The sequence below is a fragment of the Ovis aries genome, chromosome 2, assembly GCF_016772045.2.
Source record: "Ovis aries strain OAR_USU_Benz2616 breed Rambouillet chromosome 2, ARS-UI_Ramb_v3.0, whole genome shotgun sequence".
Lineage (NCBI taxonomy): Eukaryota > Metazoa > Chordata > Mammalia > Artiodactyla > Bovidae > Ovis > Ovis aries.
In genome coordinates, this window is record NC_056055.1 from 239,093,069 (window position 1) to 239,108,813 (window position 15,745).

Below are 15,745 nucleotides of genomic sequence, written 5' to 3' on the forward strand. Positions count from 1 at the left end.
TCCCTTCAGATATTTTTAAATAACTTTATTTTTAAAGAAGATGTGATTTTTTTTTTTTTAAGAGAGATATACTGAGTTTTTGGAGAAGGCAATGGCAACCCACTCCAGTACTCTTGCCTGGCAAATCCCATGGACAGAGGAGCCTGGTAGGCTGCAGTCCATGAGGTCGCTAGGAGTCGAACACGACTGAGCGACTTCACTTTCACTTTTCACTTTCATGCATTGGAGAAGGAAATGGCAACCCACTCCAGTGTTCTCGCCTGGAGAATCCCAGGGATGGGGGAGCCTGGTGGGCTGCCGTCTCTGGGGTCGCACAGAGTGGGACACGACTGAAGCAACTTAGCAGCAGCAGCATGCTGTTTTTAAACTGGGAAACTATGAAGGATATGTGCTTTTTTTGTTCATACTCATCTGTCCTTAAAAGCACTACCATCTAGTGCAGTGGTATATAAACTTCTTAAAGTGTAGAATCTTCCCTTCAAAAATTCTATGCAAAAATTTATGCAGAAATTCTGTACATAAAGTGGGAGAAAAAGAATATTATAGTAGAAAATGGACATTGTGTGTACAGTGCATGGGACACTTCCCTCTCAGCCTTACCCTAGCATCTCCTCTTTACTCTTGGGTTTCCACAGGATGCGTTTTGAAAAATCATTGGCTTAGGTGGAAAACTACATAGGTATGTAAACGAGAAGTCAAGTTAATGTTTTAAGGAAATAATTACGAGACAGAGGGACATGAAAGTGTTTGGTGTTGAAATTCGTGTTTTTTTTCTTTCTGAGTCTTGTTTTCCTCCCTTGTTCCCTTTGACCTACAGGACTATCCCACCTATACCATCCTTGGTCAGAGTCAGTACCAAGCTTGCTACCCCAGCTCCAGCTTTGGAGTCACAGGCCAGACTAACAGTGATGCTGAGAATACCACCTTAGCAGCAGCCACATACCAGACGGAGAAGCCCAGTGTCATGGTACCTGCAGCTGCAACACCCAGACTTTCCTCTGGTAAGCTCTGCAGCTCTAAAAACTTTGGCTTAAGGGCATTTCATCCAGCCAGTGATGGTGCAGATTATTTTGTTCTTATCTAAGTCACTGTTACCATGCTCTTGGGTTTCCCTCTCAGGTGAGGGGTATTTTTAACACTGTATCCAGGCTGTGATGAGTCATTAGCAGACTGAATGTAAAACTTGATGATGTGAACAGAAAAGGACCAGGAATTAAAAGACTTTATTTCTGACTCCCACTCTACCGTCCCTGTAGCTCGTCACAGAGAACTTCAGAATCTCAGCACATTTTGTAATAGCTGGAGAAGTCCAGTTTTAGTCTGCGCATCATTTGGACTTCTGGTCACACTTCAGGGTGGTAGTTCTTAACTTTTTCTGTGTCATGGATCCCTTTAAGATTTTGAGAAAAGCTGTGGTCCTTTTTCCCCAAAGAAATACATAGAATTTAACCTACAAATTTAAACTTCTGCCTTGGCAATGAATCAATGAATTATGGTGTCCAGATTTTAATATCCTGACATAAAGACTTAAACTTTCAGTAAACATATGCACATACTTTTTATTTATCTCTATTTTTCATGAAAATTTGGGGTTTTGCTGTTACATCCCATAACGTGAAGGAGGACTGTTTATTGTTAACACTGATGCATTTTTTAAAAACAGTGGTCTGCTGTTCTCTGTGCAGCTTGCCTCTACTACTAGTCTTCTAAATAGATGGACATACAGATGGTCACTGCTTCAAACCTGCATACATTGAAATCATTACATGTGTTAATACCTTAGTTTTTAATTCATTTCTCTAAATATCTTTGTCCTTCATAACAATTTTAACTTTTTAATAATGGAGAATTTCAAACATAGGCAGAAGTTGTCAGAATAGTATAGTGAACCCTTATATATCTGTCATCCAGCTTCAACAGTTAACAACTTATAGGCAATCTTATTTCAGCTGTTTGTGTACTAAGTCACTTCAGTCGTGTCTGACTCTTTGTGACCCTATGGACTGTAACCCACCAGGCTCCTCTGTCCATGGGATTCTCTAGGCAAGAATACTGGAGTAGGTTGCCATTCCCTTCTCCAGAGGTCTTCCCGACCCAGAGATCAAACTTGTATCTCTTATATCTCCTGCCTTGGCAGGCGGGCTCTTTACCATTAGCATTACCTGGTGACCTCAGTTCAGTTCAGTTGCTCAGGCGTGTCCGACTCTTTGCAACCCCATGAATCACAGCACACCAGGCCTCCCTGTCTATCACCAACTCCTGGAGTTCACTCAAACTCATGTTCATCAAGTCAGTGATGCCATCCAGCCATCTCATCCTCTGTCATCCCCTTCTCCTCCTACCCCCAAGCCCTCCGAGCATCAGGATCTTTTCCAATGAGTCAACTCTTCGAATGAGGTGGCCAAAGTATTGGAGTTTCAGCCTCAGCATCAGTCCTTGACCTGGTATGTTTCAACTATACTTCATCTAATTTCCTCCTCAAATTCCAGGTCTCATATCTCTAAAAGATAAATGCTTGATAACATAACCACAATGCCATTATCCCATATAAAATAATTCAACAATAATTCCTTAATGCCTACGGGTATTCATATTTCTAGTTTTTTCATAAACGTTAAGAGTCTTGCTTTTGTTTAAAGTCCAAGTAAGGGCTTCCTTTGTGGCTCAGCTAGTAAAGAACCTACCTGCAATGTGGGAGATCTGGGTTTGATCCCTGGGTTGGGAAGATGCCCTGGAGAAGGGAAAGGCTACCCACTCCAGTATTCTGGCCTGGAGAATTCCATGAACAACTGTATAGTCCATGGGATCGCAAAGAGTCAAGACACGACTGAGCGAGTTTCACTTTCAAGGTCCATACATTGTGATTGGTGGATATATATTTTGTTCTAACCTATAAGTTCCCCCCTCTCTTTTTCTTTCCTGTGTAATTTATTTGTTGAAGAAAGTAGATTGTTTTCTCAGTATCAGTTCAGTTCAGTTCAGTCACTCAGTCCCATGAACTGCAGCACGCCAGGCCTCCCTGTCTATCACTAACTCCCGGAGTCCACCCAAACCTATGTCCATTGTGTCAGTGATACCATCCAGCCATCTCATCCTCTGTCATCCCCTTCTCCTCCTGCCCTCAATCTTTCCCAGCATCAGGGTCTTTTCAAATGAGTCAGCTCTCCGAATCAGGTGGCCAAAGTATTGGAGTTTCAGCTTCAACATCAGTCCTTCCAGTGAACACCCAGGACTGATCTCCTTTAGGATGGACTGGTTGGATCTCCTTGCAGTCCAAGGGACTCTCAAGAGTCTTTTCCAACACCACAGTTTGAAAGCATCAATTCTTTGGCACTCAGTTTTCTTTATAGTCCAACTCTCACATCCATACATGACTACTGGAAAAACCATAGCCTTGACTAGATGGACCTTTGTTGACAAAGTAATGCCTCTGCTTTTTAATATACTATCTAGGTTGGTCATAACTTTCCTTCCAAGGAGCAAGCGTCTTTTAATTTAATGGCTGCAATCACCATCCACAGTGATTTTGGAGCCCAGAAAAATAAAGTCAGTATAAATTTCACCAATTATAAGTTTAGAGGGTAGCTTGCTGCAACCTACTGCTTTCTGTATTTTATTTAAGTTGGTAAATAAATCTAGGGTGGTGGTTTTCAACTGGAGGTAGTTTTGTGCCTCTTGCTTCCACCCTAAGGCCCCCACATCCAGGGATATTTGGCAGAGTGTGGAAGCATTTTTGGTTGTCATACTGGGAAGGGGGTGCTACTGGCATCTAATGGGTAGAGGCCAAGGATACTGCTTAACCAAACATCCTAAAACATACAGGATGTCCCCTCACAACAAAAATTGTCTGGACCAAAACATCAGTTGTACCAAGTTCAGAAAGTGATGGGTGGGGGCAAAATGACTTTATAGGTAAGTTTTTCCATTGAGGAGGCAGGCATACAAATTCTAGTTATGACTCTTCATGCTGTTAGGTCTGAATTTCCAAATTCGTTAAGTAAAGTTTGGTTTCCCAGCCTTTATCCCTGCAACATGATTCTTAAAGGCAGAGACCCTGCTCTGGTTCTTATAGCCTGTGACTACACTGGCAATACCAGTGTCTTACTTTTCATTTTCAGGAGACCCTTCTCCAAGCCCATCTTTGACCCAGACCACACCAAGTAAAGATGCTGATGACCAGTCCAGGAAAAACATGACTGGCAAGAACCGGGGCAAGAGGAAAGCTGACGCCAGCTCTTCCCAGGACAGTGAATTAGAAGTATGGGAAGAAACTCATTTGAATTACCACCTGGTTTTTTCTTTTCTCTTTTCTTTGTCAAATATATTTCTGAAACTCATGGATATTATGGGGTTCTATGTTGTGTACCATTTAATTCCTGAGCAGTAGAAAATGAATTGGCCAAGTGTGAAAAGAGAAGTGTAAAAACACATTCCTCTATACCCACATTTTACTATATCACTTTCAGATCCTTTTTACCAACAAATTTGAAAAAGCTTTTTCAAATTTAGGTAGGTAACTTTTTAAGGGAAAGAACAATCTGTTCTGTATTCCAGAGGCGAACAGAAAGAACAATGCATCATATTCAAAAAGCAAAGGGTATCACAAGCAATGTCATCCTGTTCTCCATTTCACAGTCTTAGAGTAAAATGACAGAACTGAAGTGCTTTAGGCCAAGTTTCTGTGAAACCTGCAACCAGATCTGGTAACTTGTAAATGAGATTGGCTCTCACTTACTCTGTAAACCCTAATAAATTTATTATGGATATACATTTGGCTTCATTATTAAAAAGACTAGCAAGCCATACAAATTTCTAATAATAATGGAGTTTTGATACTAATCTTTTTGTTTTCTGTCTTTAATTTTTCTATAATGTGATTGTTCAATGAGAAGAAAAAGCCATATTTAAAAATGAGTCCATTGACAGTTGTTCATAAGACATTGGTACATTGAGGCAATGTTTCGAACCTCTCTTCCCTTTTGTTACTAGCAGGATGGGAATGGGCTGGGAGAGAAAGACAGAAAATCTAGAGACCTGATATATTTCATGGGAAAAACTGAGAATTCACTTGTTTTTTTAAATTGTGGTAAAGTATATATAAAATTTACCATTTTATAAGTGTACAGTTTTAAGTACATTCACAGTGTTGTTCAGAAGTTTTTCATGATTACAAACTGTGTACTCATTAAGCAATAACTTCCCATTCTCCCCTTCTATTAGTCCTTGGTAACCTTTGTTCTACTTTCTGTCACGATAAATTTGCCTGTTCTAGGCATTTCATATAAGTGGCATCATACAAAATCTTTCCTTCTGTGTCAGGCTTATTACTTCACCTAGCATAATATTTTCAAGGTTCGTCTATTCTGTAGCATGTTTCAGAACTTCATTCCTTTTTATGGCTGCATAACTCCATTGTGTAAATATAGCACATTTTGTTTATCCATTCATCTGTGATGAACGCTTGGGGTTTTTCCGCCTTTGAGCTATTGTGAATAAAGCTGCTGTGAACACTGCTATACTCAAAAATACCACTTTGAGCCCCTCTTTTCAATTATTTTGGGTATAAACTTAGGAGTAGAATTGGTAGGCCATATAGTATTTCTGTGTTCAGCTTTTTGAGGAACCACCAAAATGTTTTCCAAATGACTACACCATTTTACATTCCTACCAGCTCTGTACTGGGGTTCCAGTTGCTTCCCTTTTTTGCGTATTCCATCCTAATGGGTATGATATGGTGTTTCGTGGTTTTGATTTGCATTTCCTTAATGACTAATAATATTGAACATCTTTTCATGTGTGAATTGGTCATTTGTCTATTTTATTGGAAGTAATGTCTAAATCCTTTGCCCATTCTTTAAATTAGGGGGGTTTGTTTGTTTTTGAATCTTAGGAGTTCTTTATTCTAGATTTTAATCCCTTAGCAGAATATGATGTGCAAATATTTTCTGTGCACTGTCTTTTCACTCTCTTGATGGTTTCCTCTGATGGTTAACAGTTTTAAATTTTGAAGTTCTGTTTTGATTACTTGTGCTTTTGGTATTATACTTAAGGATTTAAGGTAATGAAAACACCTGTATTTCTTCTAAGCATTTTATTGTTTCAGCTCTTAAGTTTAGGTCCTTGATCCATATTGAGTTAATTTGTACATAGTGTGAAGTAAGGATCTAATTTTTTTTTTTTGCACATGGATATTCAGTACCCTTAGGACCTTGTTTTGGAAACGCTTTCCTTTCCCCTGTGTTCATGGTATCCTTGCAGAAATAATAATAATAATTGACTCTCTCTCTCTCTCTTTATATATATATATATATACATATATGGGTTTATTTCTGGGCTCTCTCTGTTCCATTGGTCTGTGTGTCTGTCTTTATGCTACTACCACACTATTTTGATTACTGTAGCTTTGTAGTAAGTTTTAATATTAGGAAACATGAGTCATCCAACTTCGTTCTTTTTCAAGACTATTTTGGCTCTTTAGGGTCCCTTGAGATTTCGTACAAACTTTAGGTTAGTTTTTCTATCTCTTTAAAAAAGTGTTGGAAAACAACAACAACAAAAAAAAACAGTGTTGGGATTTTGATAGGGATTTAGTATATAAGTCCTGAACTATCAGTTAAGTTTATTCCTAAATATTTTATTATTTTTTATGCTTTTGTTTAATTCCTTTTAGGATTATTCATTTCAAGCTTATAGAAATAGCTGATTTCTGAATTCATTTTATTAGCTCTCAGTAATTTTTGGGGTTCTTAAAGGTTTTCTTTGCGTAAGATCACATCATCTGTGAACAGAGGTAATTTTACTTCTTTCTTTCTAGTTTGGGTACATTTTTACCCTTTTCTTGGGTATTTCTTTTACCCTTATTCTGGCTAGAATTTCCAGTACCATGTTTGAATAGAAGTGATGAAAACAGAGACATACTTCTTTTATTCCTAATCTCAGGGGTAATACTTTCAGTTTTCCACCATTGAGTATGATAGTAGCTGAAGGTTTTTCATATATGACCTTTATCATGATAAGGAAGTTGCTAGTATATTGAGTGTTTTTATAATAAAAGTGTGCTGAATTTTGTCAAATGCTTTTTCTGCATCAGTTGAGATGACCATGTGAGTTTTTTCCTCTGTTCAGTTAGTACAGTATATTACATTGATTTTTTTTTTTCTTCATTGAACCATTCTTGCATTCTGGGAACAAATCCCACTTGGTCTTGATGTATAATTCAATACGCTGCTGAACTTTGTTTGCCACTGTTCTGTTGAGGTTTTTGCATCAGTGTTCAGATGGGAGATTGGTCTGTTGTTTTCTTGTCTTGTGTTTATCTGATTTCAGTATCAGGGAATTGCTGGCTTCATAGAGTGAATTAGGAAGCGTTTCTGCCTGTTGAGTTGTTTGGAAGGTCTGAAGGATTTTAGTGTGGGGTAGAATTCACCAGTGAAACCATCTGACCCTGGCCTTTTCTTTTCTTGGGAGGTTTTTTATTGTTGATTCAGCCTCCTACCAGTTAAAGGTCTATTCAGGTTTTCTTTTCCTATATGAATCAGTTTTGGCACATTGTATATTTCTAGGAATTTGTTGTTTCATCTAGATTATTTATTGGTGTATAACTTCATAGTGTAAAGGATTATAAAATCCTTTTTATTTCTTTAAAATTGGTATTAATATCCCCACTTTCATTTCTGATTTTATTAATTTATGTCATCTGTCTTTTTTCTTAGCTAGTCTGACTAGACCTTGTCAATTATATAGATCTCTTCTAAGAACCAACTTTTGGTTTTATTGATTTTCTCTATTTTTTTTCCTACCTTCTGTTTTTCCTACCCTTTTCTAACCTTTATTTTTTCCTTCCTTCTACTGGCTTTGTCTAGCAGCATAAATTGTGCAGTTTGGTTATTGATTGAGATCTTTTTTAAGGTACACATTTGTAACTATAAATTTCCTCTGGGACTTCCTTGGTGGTCCAGTGGTTAAAACTCCCTACTTCCAATGCAGGGGGCATGGGTTTGATCCCTGGTTGGTTGGGGGACTAAGATTCCACATGCTGTGCAGTGTGGCCTTAAAAAGAAAAGAAAAAAAGCCTTCTTGACTGTTTCCACAGCCTCCCATAAATTATGGTATGTTGTTTTTTGGTCTTCATTCCAAGGTAGTTTCTAATTTCACTTGTTATTTCTTTTTTATCCATTGGTTGTTTAAGATTATATTAATTTTTACATATGTGTGAATTTCCCAGTTTTTCTTCTGTTATTGATTACTTGTTTCATTCTACTATGATTTTAAAAGATGTTCACTCATTTTTTTAAATATTTCCCTCATTCAGCGGGTATTTCTGTGGGACTTAGATGAAACCATCATCATCTTCCACTCCCTTCTTACTGGATCCTATGCCCAGAAGTATGGAAAGGTAATTTGAGTCTTTCTTCCTTTGTTATAACTGTCCCTCTCTGTGCGTGCAGGTAACCAAGATCACTGTCTCTGTTATCTCCATCTTACCTATTGACCTTTCACCTTTCACATAAAACTTCACCTGCTGGCTTAATACCAGGCAGACTACATGGTCAGGCAGAGTTGATAAAGCTGGGAACTAGACCTCGGACTAGTACTGAAAGCTGAAGTTGGTAGAGGGTGGTAAAGACTAAGTATGGGACTGAACTCAAAATAGAGTGGAGTCTCAGGATTACCTGCTCCAAAGACTGATCTGTTATCCCTTACATCACATGTGACAGTCCAAACTGAGCGTTTCATTTAGCTGAGAATCTGTGAGATCTATACATTTAAAATATTAAATAACTTTCTAAAATAGATTGTATAGCTTCTTAAATGAAAATGTACCAAGCAGAATTTAAGTTTAGTCATCAGTAGTAACATCAGTTTTGACAGAGGGATGAGGTATTGTCTGTATATTTCTATACTGAATTACCTCCAGGTTCCTTTTTGTTTGTGTGTTTCTGTGAATAAATTTTATAAAAATATCTGCCTCATTTACCATCCTACTTTATCTACTCCTAATTATTTCTTATTGTCACTCTTTGTTTCTATTAGAAGTATTTTCCATAGGCTTTTAGTATCTAGGCTGGTAAACTAACATAAGTTTATATACTCTATAACAAGACTGGTTATGAAAGTATACAAAATAAGATCATACCACCTCTAAGTGAAGGTCTGATTGTTCCTTTTAAAGCTACGTGCACTGGTTTTCCTACAAGTATTTCTTCATTGATTTTCTGGTTGTTTATAGATTGTCAGATTACTGACTTCCAGAGTTATACTGTGTATGTGTGCAAGATAATGAGAATTACAATAGCAATATTTTAGCAATAGTTAGAATTTCTGCTGAAGCAGGGAATTTTTCCGAAAATTGTTTTGTTTTTTTTTTTTTTCAAGTGGGTTAAAGTGCTGAAATTTTTAACTTTGCACAATCTAAGCTTTTTACAGCTGTGAATGAAATTGCATCAGTTGTAATGAAATTAATAGTGAGAAGCGCTATTGTGGACCAGTGTTGTTTTGGCCTGGACTTCAAATAATTTTGAAACAGTTAGAGGTAAGAACTGGTGCTGTAAGTTCCAAGTCAAACAAATTCTCTTATTGCCTTTCAGGACCCAACAGTAGTGATTGGCTCAGGTTTAACAATGGAAGAAATGATTTTTGAAGTGGCTGACACGCATCTGTTTTTCAATGACCTAGAGGTAGGCATTTTAAATTGTTGCTGTGCTTCAGTGAAACACTTTGTTCCATAACTTATTTATTGAGACTGTGACTTGTGTGTTTAGAGAAAGTGTGGTTAAACAGGGTAGGCATGGGGAGGCCAGCTGGGCGCTTAGGTATACATAGTCTTGAAGAAATAGTTCCTTGGTTAGGTCAGCACAGTCTTGTTTCTGGGCTTCAGTTTTATTGGCTCAAAAATTTGATTTTGTTATCATATTTGGAAGTAATCTAGCTGTAGGGGCAGTACCATCCCATCAGGTAAAGCACTGATACAGAAACCAACATTCTAATTTACTCATCTACATTAAATAATGTATGAAGGTGGCACTGGTTGTACTCTTAATTATATTTTACCTGTTCTTCGGTTTTACCTTCGTAAAAGATAGTGTCTTGATTTGTCAGATCTGTAGAGGGCTACTCGTAACTTGTTGTATTTTGCACCTGCTTATTGTCCTTGTATAGGTAAGCCGTGAAGTCCAGATCATGTTATATTTAGGTGGAGGGAAACCTGGGAACACTGAGAGCTTCTTGGTTAATTGTTTTGGCTTTGACATTTGAGTTCATCTTTGAGGTAAACATGGTGTAGTGGAGAGAGCACAGGACTGGGAGTCAGGGGACCAGACTCGAGTACCAAGTTAGGAAAGTTATCTCCCCATTCTGGGCCTCAGTTAAGCAGTTATCCTACACAAGGAGCTAGTAACAGTTGTTCTGTGTGAAGATGGGAATGCCTTGCCAAGACACTGAGGTGGGAAGGAGCAAATTTGTCACTTAATGTCCTTTTGAATTTTGAACTCTGTACGATGTGTATTACCTACTTTTTTAAATGGTGAAAATTTTAAAGTAAAATAAACACAAAGTAATCCTCTTTCTTCTCAGACACAGTCTAGTTCTGCTCAGCAGTTCTCCAACAAGTTAAATTAGTAGGGCTGTAAACTCCAGTACTTTTATGTCAGCTCCACAGTGCTTTAATCTTCCATCAACTTCACATGTTGATAAATTGGAACATTATAGTTTTTATTCAGCAAACATTTATTGAAAACCTACTATGTGCCAGTAATTGTTGCCAAATTGTATTTGTAATGATTTTCTAGACATAGTCCTCACTCAGGACTGAAAGTTCTGTGAAGAATTTGACCTGAATGTGTTCCTGCCCCCCAGGTCAGTGGTTCTCAACTTTAGGGGGCATAAGAATCACCTGGGGAGCTTGTTAAAAATGAAGACTCTAGGACTTCACTCACAGAAATTCTATTCAAAAATATGCATTTAAAAAAATCTTCCCCAGAGGATTCTGATGCAGGTGGACACCATGGCACCGCCCTAGGTGGTATCAGAGGAATAAATCTGTCAGTTAGGCAGTGGGTGGCATTTTACCTCAGTAGTAGTGTGGGCTTAGAGTAAAGAACCCGTGGATTCAAATGGCAAGACCTAAGCTCCTTCTCGTTTCTTTCTACCACTCACTAGTTTTATGACCTTGGGCCAATCATTTTATCTCACTTTTAGAATATGAGGAGATTGACTTAGGTGACCTCTTCTAATTTGTAAGTTTGAATTTACAAATTTCTATTTCATCGGTTTTGATACTGCACATACTCTACCAGCATCTTTTTTGTCTGCAAAAACTTACTGAGTACATGCTACATAAGGGCACTGGAATAGACTGAAGGGTTCAAAAGGAGATGTAAGATATGGTTGTGCCATGAGAGGCCTACACTGTGATAGAACTTAAGAGTCTAATGTAGGACATAAGCACACCTGACAATATAAGGGGAGCTCCTGCTTATAGCCATGGGCTGTGGGGAAGGTGAACTGTTGAGATAAGAGCATAACTGCGGGTTGGTATGGCTAAGGAAGATTTCATGAAGACTGAGGATTGTAAATTAGGCCTTTAAAGAAGTTGGACAGCAACGGGGGTGAGACTGATCCTCCACACATAAGAAACCATAAGGTATTTCATCATCCTGCCATTGTTTGTGGTATTTTTACAATATATCATGGAGATAATAAAACTGCTCTTTGGGATGAAATAATGGGTGGCTTTGTCTTTTAACAGGAGTGTGACCAGGTGCATGTGGAAGATGTGGCTTCTGATGACAATGGCCAAGACTTGAGGTAAGAAAAACAATGATATCTTAAACATCAGTATACCTGTTATGCACAAGACACTGACCAGGTTTAGAGGAAAACAAGATGGTTAAGACATGGCCCTAAGTCCATTAGAGAAGATAGAAACAAAGACAGTAGATGATGGCAGGCGGTGTGAGAAGGTGACCGTAGAAAATGTGATGGGATATAGAGTAGAAAGTAATTCCGATGGCTGTGGGGAGCCAGTGGTGCCAGCACTGGAGTGGCCTTCTCAACACAGTAGACTTTGAGTATAATCTTGGAGATTGGGTAGCATGATGGAATGAGACAAAACCATTCCAAAGTAAAGGATATACTAGTTTCTCTTTGGCCAGATTTTCAGTCAAGAAAAGTGTGCTTCCAGGTTGGTTAGTCTCAGATAGAAGTAAGCATCAGGTAATTTCACCAAGGAAGTTATATGGTGGGGGTCTGGTGGTGTCAAATGACCGTATGGAAGACAATCTTAAACATTAATATCACAGTGAACGCTAAACCAGGGAGGTCTCCGTGGCAAAATGCTTGCTCAGTCCCTTCCTGTCTCTCTTGGCTATGGTCTTCTAATCTTAGCTAAGAATAATCCAAAAATTTGTCTCCCTTATATTTAAAGACTTTTAGAAAAAAAAAAATGGTCACATCTTTTCATGTTAACTTATTTTATTAATGTTTATCCCTTTCCATAGGCAAAAAGGTTTTCCATGTGTCTACCCTAAAATTGTCTGTTCTGTGAATTCTCAACTCTAGAGCAGATCTGGACACATCACTTAGTAAGGACGCAGACAGCCCCGCGGCGCTGAGGAGGAGAGGTTTCCCTTCGCGAGCAGCATCCAGCCGTGCATGTTGCGTCTTGCACAGCTATGAAGGGCACCATTCTTAAGAGATTTTACTCACCTTAGGAAAAAGCTTGCTCTGAAGCAGTTTACGATCCCCTCTGAGCTCTAGTGCTCTTTTGTTTCTCGTATACATATGTCGGCTTCCTGGTGGCTCAGACGGTAAAGAATCTACCCGCAGTATGGAAGACCCTGGTTCAATCCCTGGGTGGCGAAGATCCTCTGGAGAAGGGAATGGTAGCCCACTCCGGTATTCTTGCCTGGAGAATTCCATAGACAGAGGAGCCTGGTGGGCTACAGTCCATGGGGGTCACAAAGAGTCAGATAACGACTGAGCAACTAAGCACAGCACATATATATGGCTAACTAGTAATGGCCTATCTTTTTATTGGCAGCTTTTTCTTAAATATAGAATCTCACACTTGTGGAATTCTGTTTTGATTTTTGAACCAAGTTGTCCCTAATTCCGTCAGTCATTTTTAAATCTTGACTTAGGAAGTAGTCGTCCCGCCCAGGCTGTTTAACTGTAACAGTTGTCTATTGCTGTGTAACAAATTACTCCCAAGCCTAGTAGTTTAAAGCAATTACCATTTATCATCTCATTGTTTCTATAGTTTGGGAACTTGAAAGTAACTTAGCTGAGTAGTTCTGAATCAGGGTCTTTGAGATTAAAATCAAGATAGCTAAAATCATCTGAAGGCTTGAGTGGAGCCAAGGACCTGCTTCCAGCCTGTCGTGTGTGGCTGATAGCAGGAGGCCTCAGGCCTCACTGTGCCCCTTCACGGAGCAGCTTGAGTGTTCTCACGTGACAGCTGACACTTAGAGCAAGCCCTGTAAGAGAAGTCTGGTCTCTAAAGCCTGACACCATCACTTCCACCACATTCTGTTTGCATTCAAATACAGTCTGTACCCGAAGGGAGTGGAGTTAGAAGAGAGGAGTAGTGGCCCATGAGCTTAACAAACGAGTCAGCAGATCCCTGAAGGAAAACATTCCCATTTTCTTACTGTTATTAGAACTTGGGGTTCATTCCTCCCGTTATTTTTTCACATTTCTCCTTTTTACATAGTTGCAATCATATCGTGGGTGTGTACAAAAAATTTTATATTCTGAAGGCTTTTTTTCACTGTAAGATGTCATCTATCATTAGTGAAAGGATGGTCTATCTGAAGCCAGCCTCTAGGGGATGCTGACGCTCGAATTGTTCCTGCCCCTCTTGGTCTCCCTCTCCATCCTTTGTTTGATAGAAGTAACAGGTGAGATGGCGGACCAATGGAAGATAGCCTCTGACGTACAGAGATCAGGGAAGAAGAGTCTCACGGCTTTGACATCAGATGCCTATGGAATAGGGCAGAGAAGCTCAGGTGGCCTTCAGCCGAAAACTGCGGTATAGATTTTCATTATCATCATCCTCTCTCTCTGCAGCAACTACAGTTTCTCGACAGATGGTTTCAGTGGCTCAGGAGGCAGTGGCAGCCATGGTTCCTCTGTGGGTGTCCAGGGAGGTGTGGACTGGATGAGGAAATTGGCTTTCCGTTACCGAAAAGTGAGAGAAATCTATGATAAGCATAAAAGCAACGTGGGTGGTAAGTGTGGCATATAACCAGCTAATTTTCTCTTTTGTTCTGATTTCCTGTTTTCCTTTCCAGGGTTTACCTTAAAGCTCCTGGATTATGAATTTGTGACACAGTGACATTTTAACTCTATTTTTAAAATGGGGTTTGATTGAAACCCTGTGGGGAGGAAGCTCTGCATTCCTCATGGACTCTTGTTAGCATAACTTCACCAGGTTCTCTTGTTCGTCTCAGACAGCTTTCCTTTTTGGGAAATGTGTTCCACAGACTGTGTTTAATGGCATGTGTTCTTTTGGACTCAGGACTACTGTCAGTAATATTTAAGAGGTTGCCATATTTTTTGACAGATTTATCTAGCCATCAGGACAAGTCAGGTAGAATTAGCGACCAGGTTTATAGTGGATGGAAAACTAGATCCAGCTTGATAGGTTGGCAGTATCCATGCATTGTGATTTAAAGGACCTTGGACTTCCTTTCTGCCCAGATATGTCTCACATATCAGGTGCCATTATGCCTAAAATTCATATATTTGGAATTAATCAGCCATAGATTGTTCATATGAGAAGAGACGTTAGTAGAAAACGAATCTAAATCCTTCATTTTGCATTTGAGAAAACTGATGGTCCATCATGAGGATCACAAGGGCGAGTTAGTGACCATACCACAGGTGGACTCTTGGTCCAGTGCACTTTACATTCGTACAGACCCCTCTTTAGTGACTTGCCCTTGTGAGAAAACATTGAGAACTCTGAACCATCACCCTCAAACACCTACATCCACACAGAACGTTGTGTGAAGTTTCAGGGATTCTCTGGACTGCATAGAAATATATGACCCTGGGTCAAGAGAGGCCTCAGAGCCAGTACTTTTTACTTTGGCAACCAGGTCATTTTCTTTTTTCTCTCACAGATATTAGGCTTTCTTTTGTTAGTTTTCATATGCAACCTATGTGTCTGGTCCATTTTCTGCCCAGTGAGTGTCTCAACCTGGTTTCCTGAAGAAAGTGCTTTATAACCCTCTTTGAGAATCTTTGGAGCCTACCCTGGGAAACATATTAAAAGTAATATCCACCTGTATTTTTTTTTAAGTGAATTAACAAAAGTGCTACATCATAGTAGTTCAGTCTATGACATAGGCATGCTTGTGTATGTCATACATGACATATATTTGTTTGGTTTTTGTGTTATCAGAAATGTTGAGAGTCCTCAAATTGCAGGCTTACATTGTGAAACCATCTGTCTGAAAATAAATTATAAACAGTTCTACTTGATTTCTATTTTTATGGCTTACTGGTAGTAGAATTTCTTTTTACCTTCACTATAGAAAAATTAGAGGCAGATTTATTGTCTGAATATTCTAACTCAAGCATCTGATAACATGCTCCAATCAGATGAACTCTTTTTTGTTTTGTGCTTAGTTATCTGATCTTAAAGCAGTGCTTCAGTCTCTCATCAGCTGGAATTGTTTCCGAAGTAAGTACAGATGATCAGAATTTGGTGATTCAACCTGGAATCCCAGGTTGATGTGTT

General features: G+C 39.0%; 1 protein-coding gene across 11 annotated transcripts in view; it reads left to right on the forward strand.

The window, feature by feature from the left end:
* Positions 1 to 15,745, forward strand: part of EYA3 (EYA transcriptional coactivator and phosphatase 3) — a 96,663-nt gene that overhangs the window by 64,945 nt on the left and 15,973 nt on the right. For all 11 annotated transcript variants that reach the window (XM_060408498.1, XM_060408499.1, XM_060408503.1 and 8 more), the window contains 6 exons: positions 818 to 1,001; positions 4,119 to 4,258; positions 8,312 to 8,395; positions 9,588 to 9,677; positions 11,747 to 11,805; positions 14,068 to 14,228. In XM_060408498.1, coding sequence (XP_060264481.1) covers positions 818 to 1,001; positions 4,119 to 4,258; positions 8,312 to 8,395; positions 9,588 to 9,677; positions 11,747 to 11,805; positions 14,068 to 14,228 — 718 coding nt within the window. The remainder of the gene's footprint in view (positions 1 to 817; positions 1,002 to 4,118; positions 4,259 to 8,311; positions 8,396 to 9,587; positions 9,678 to 11,746; positions 11,806 to 14,067; positions 14,229 to 15,745) is intronic.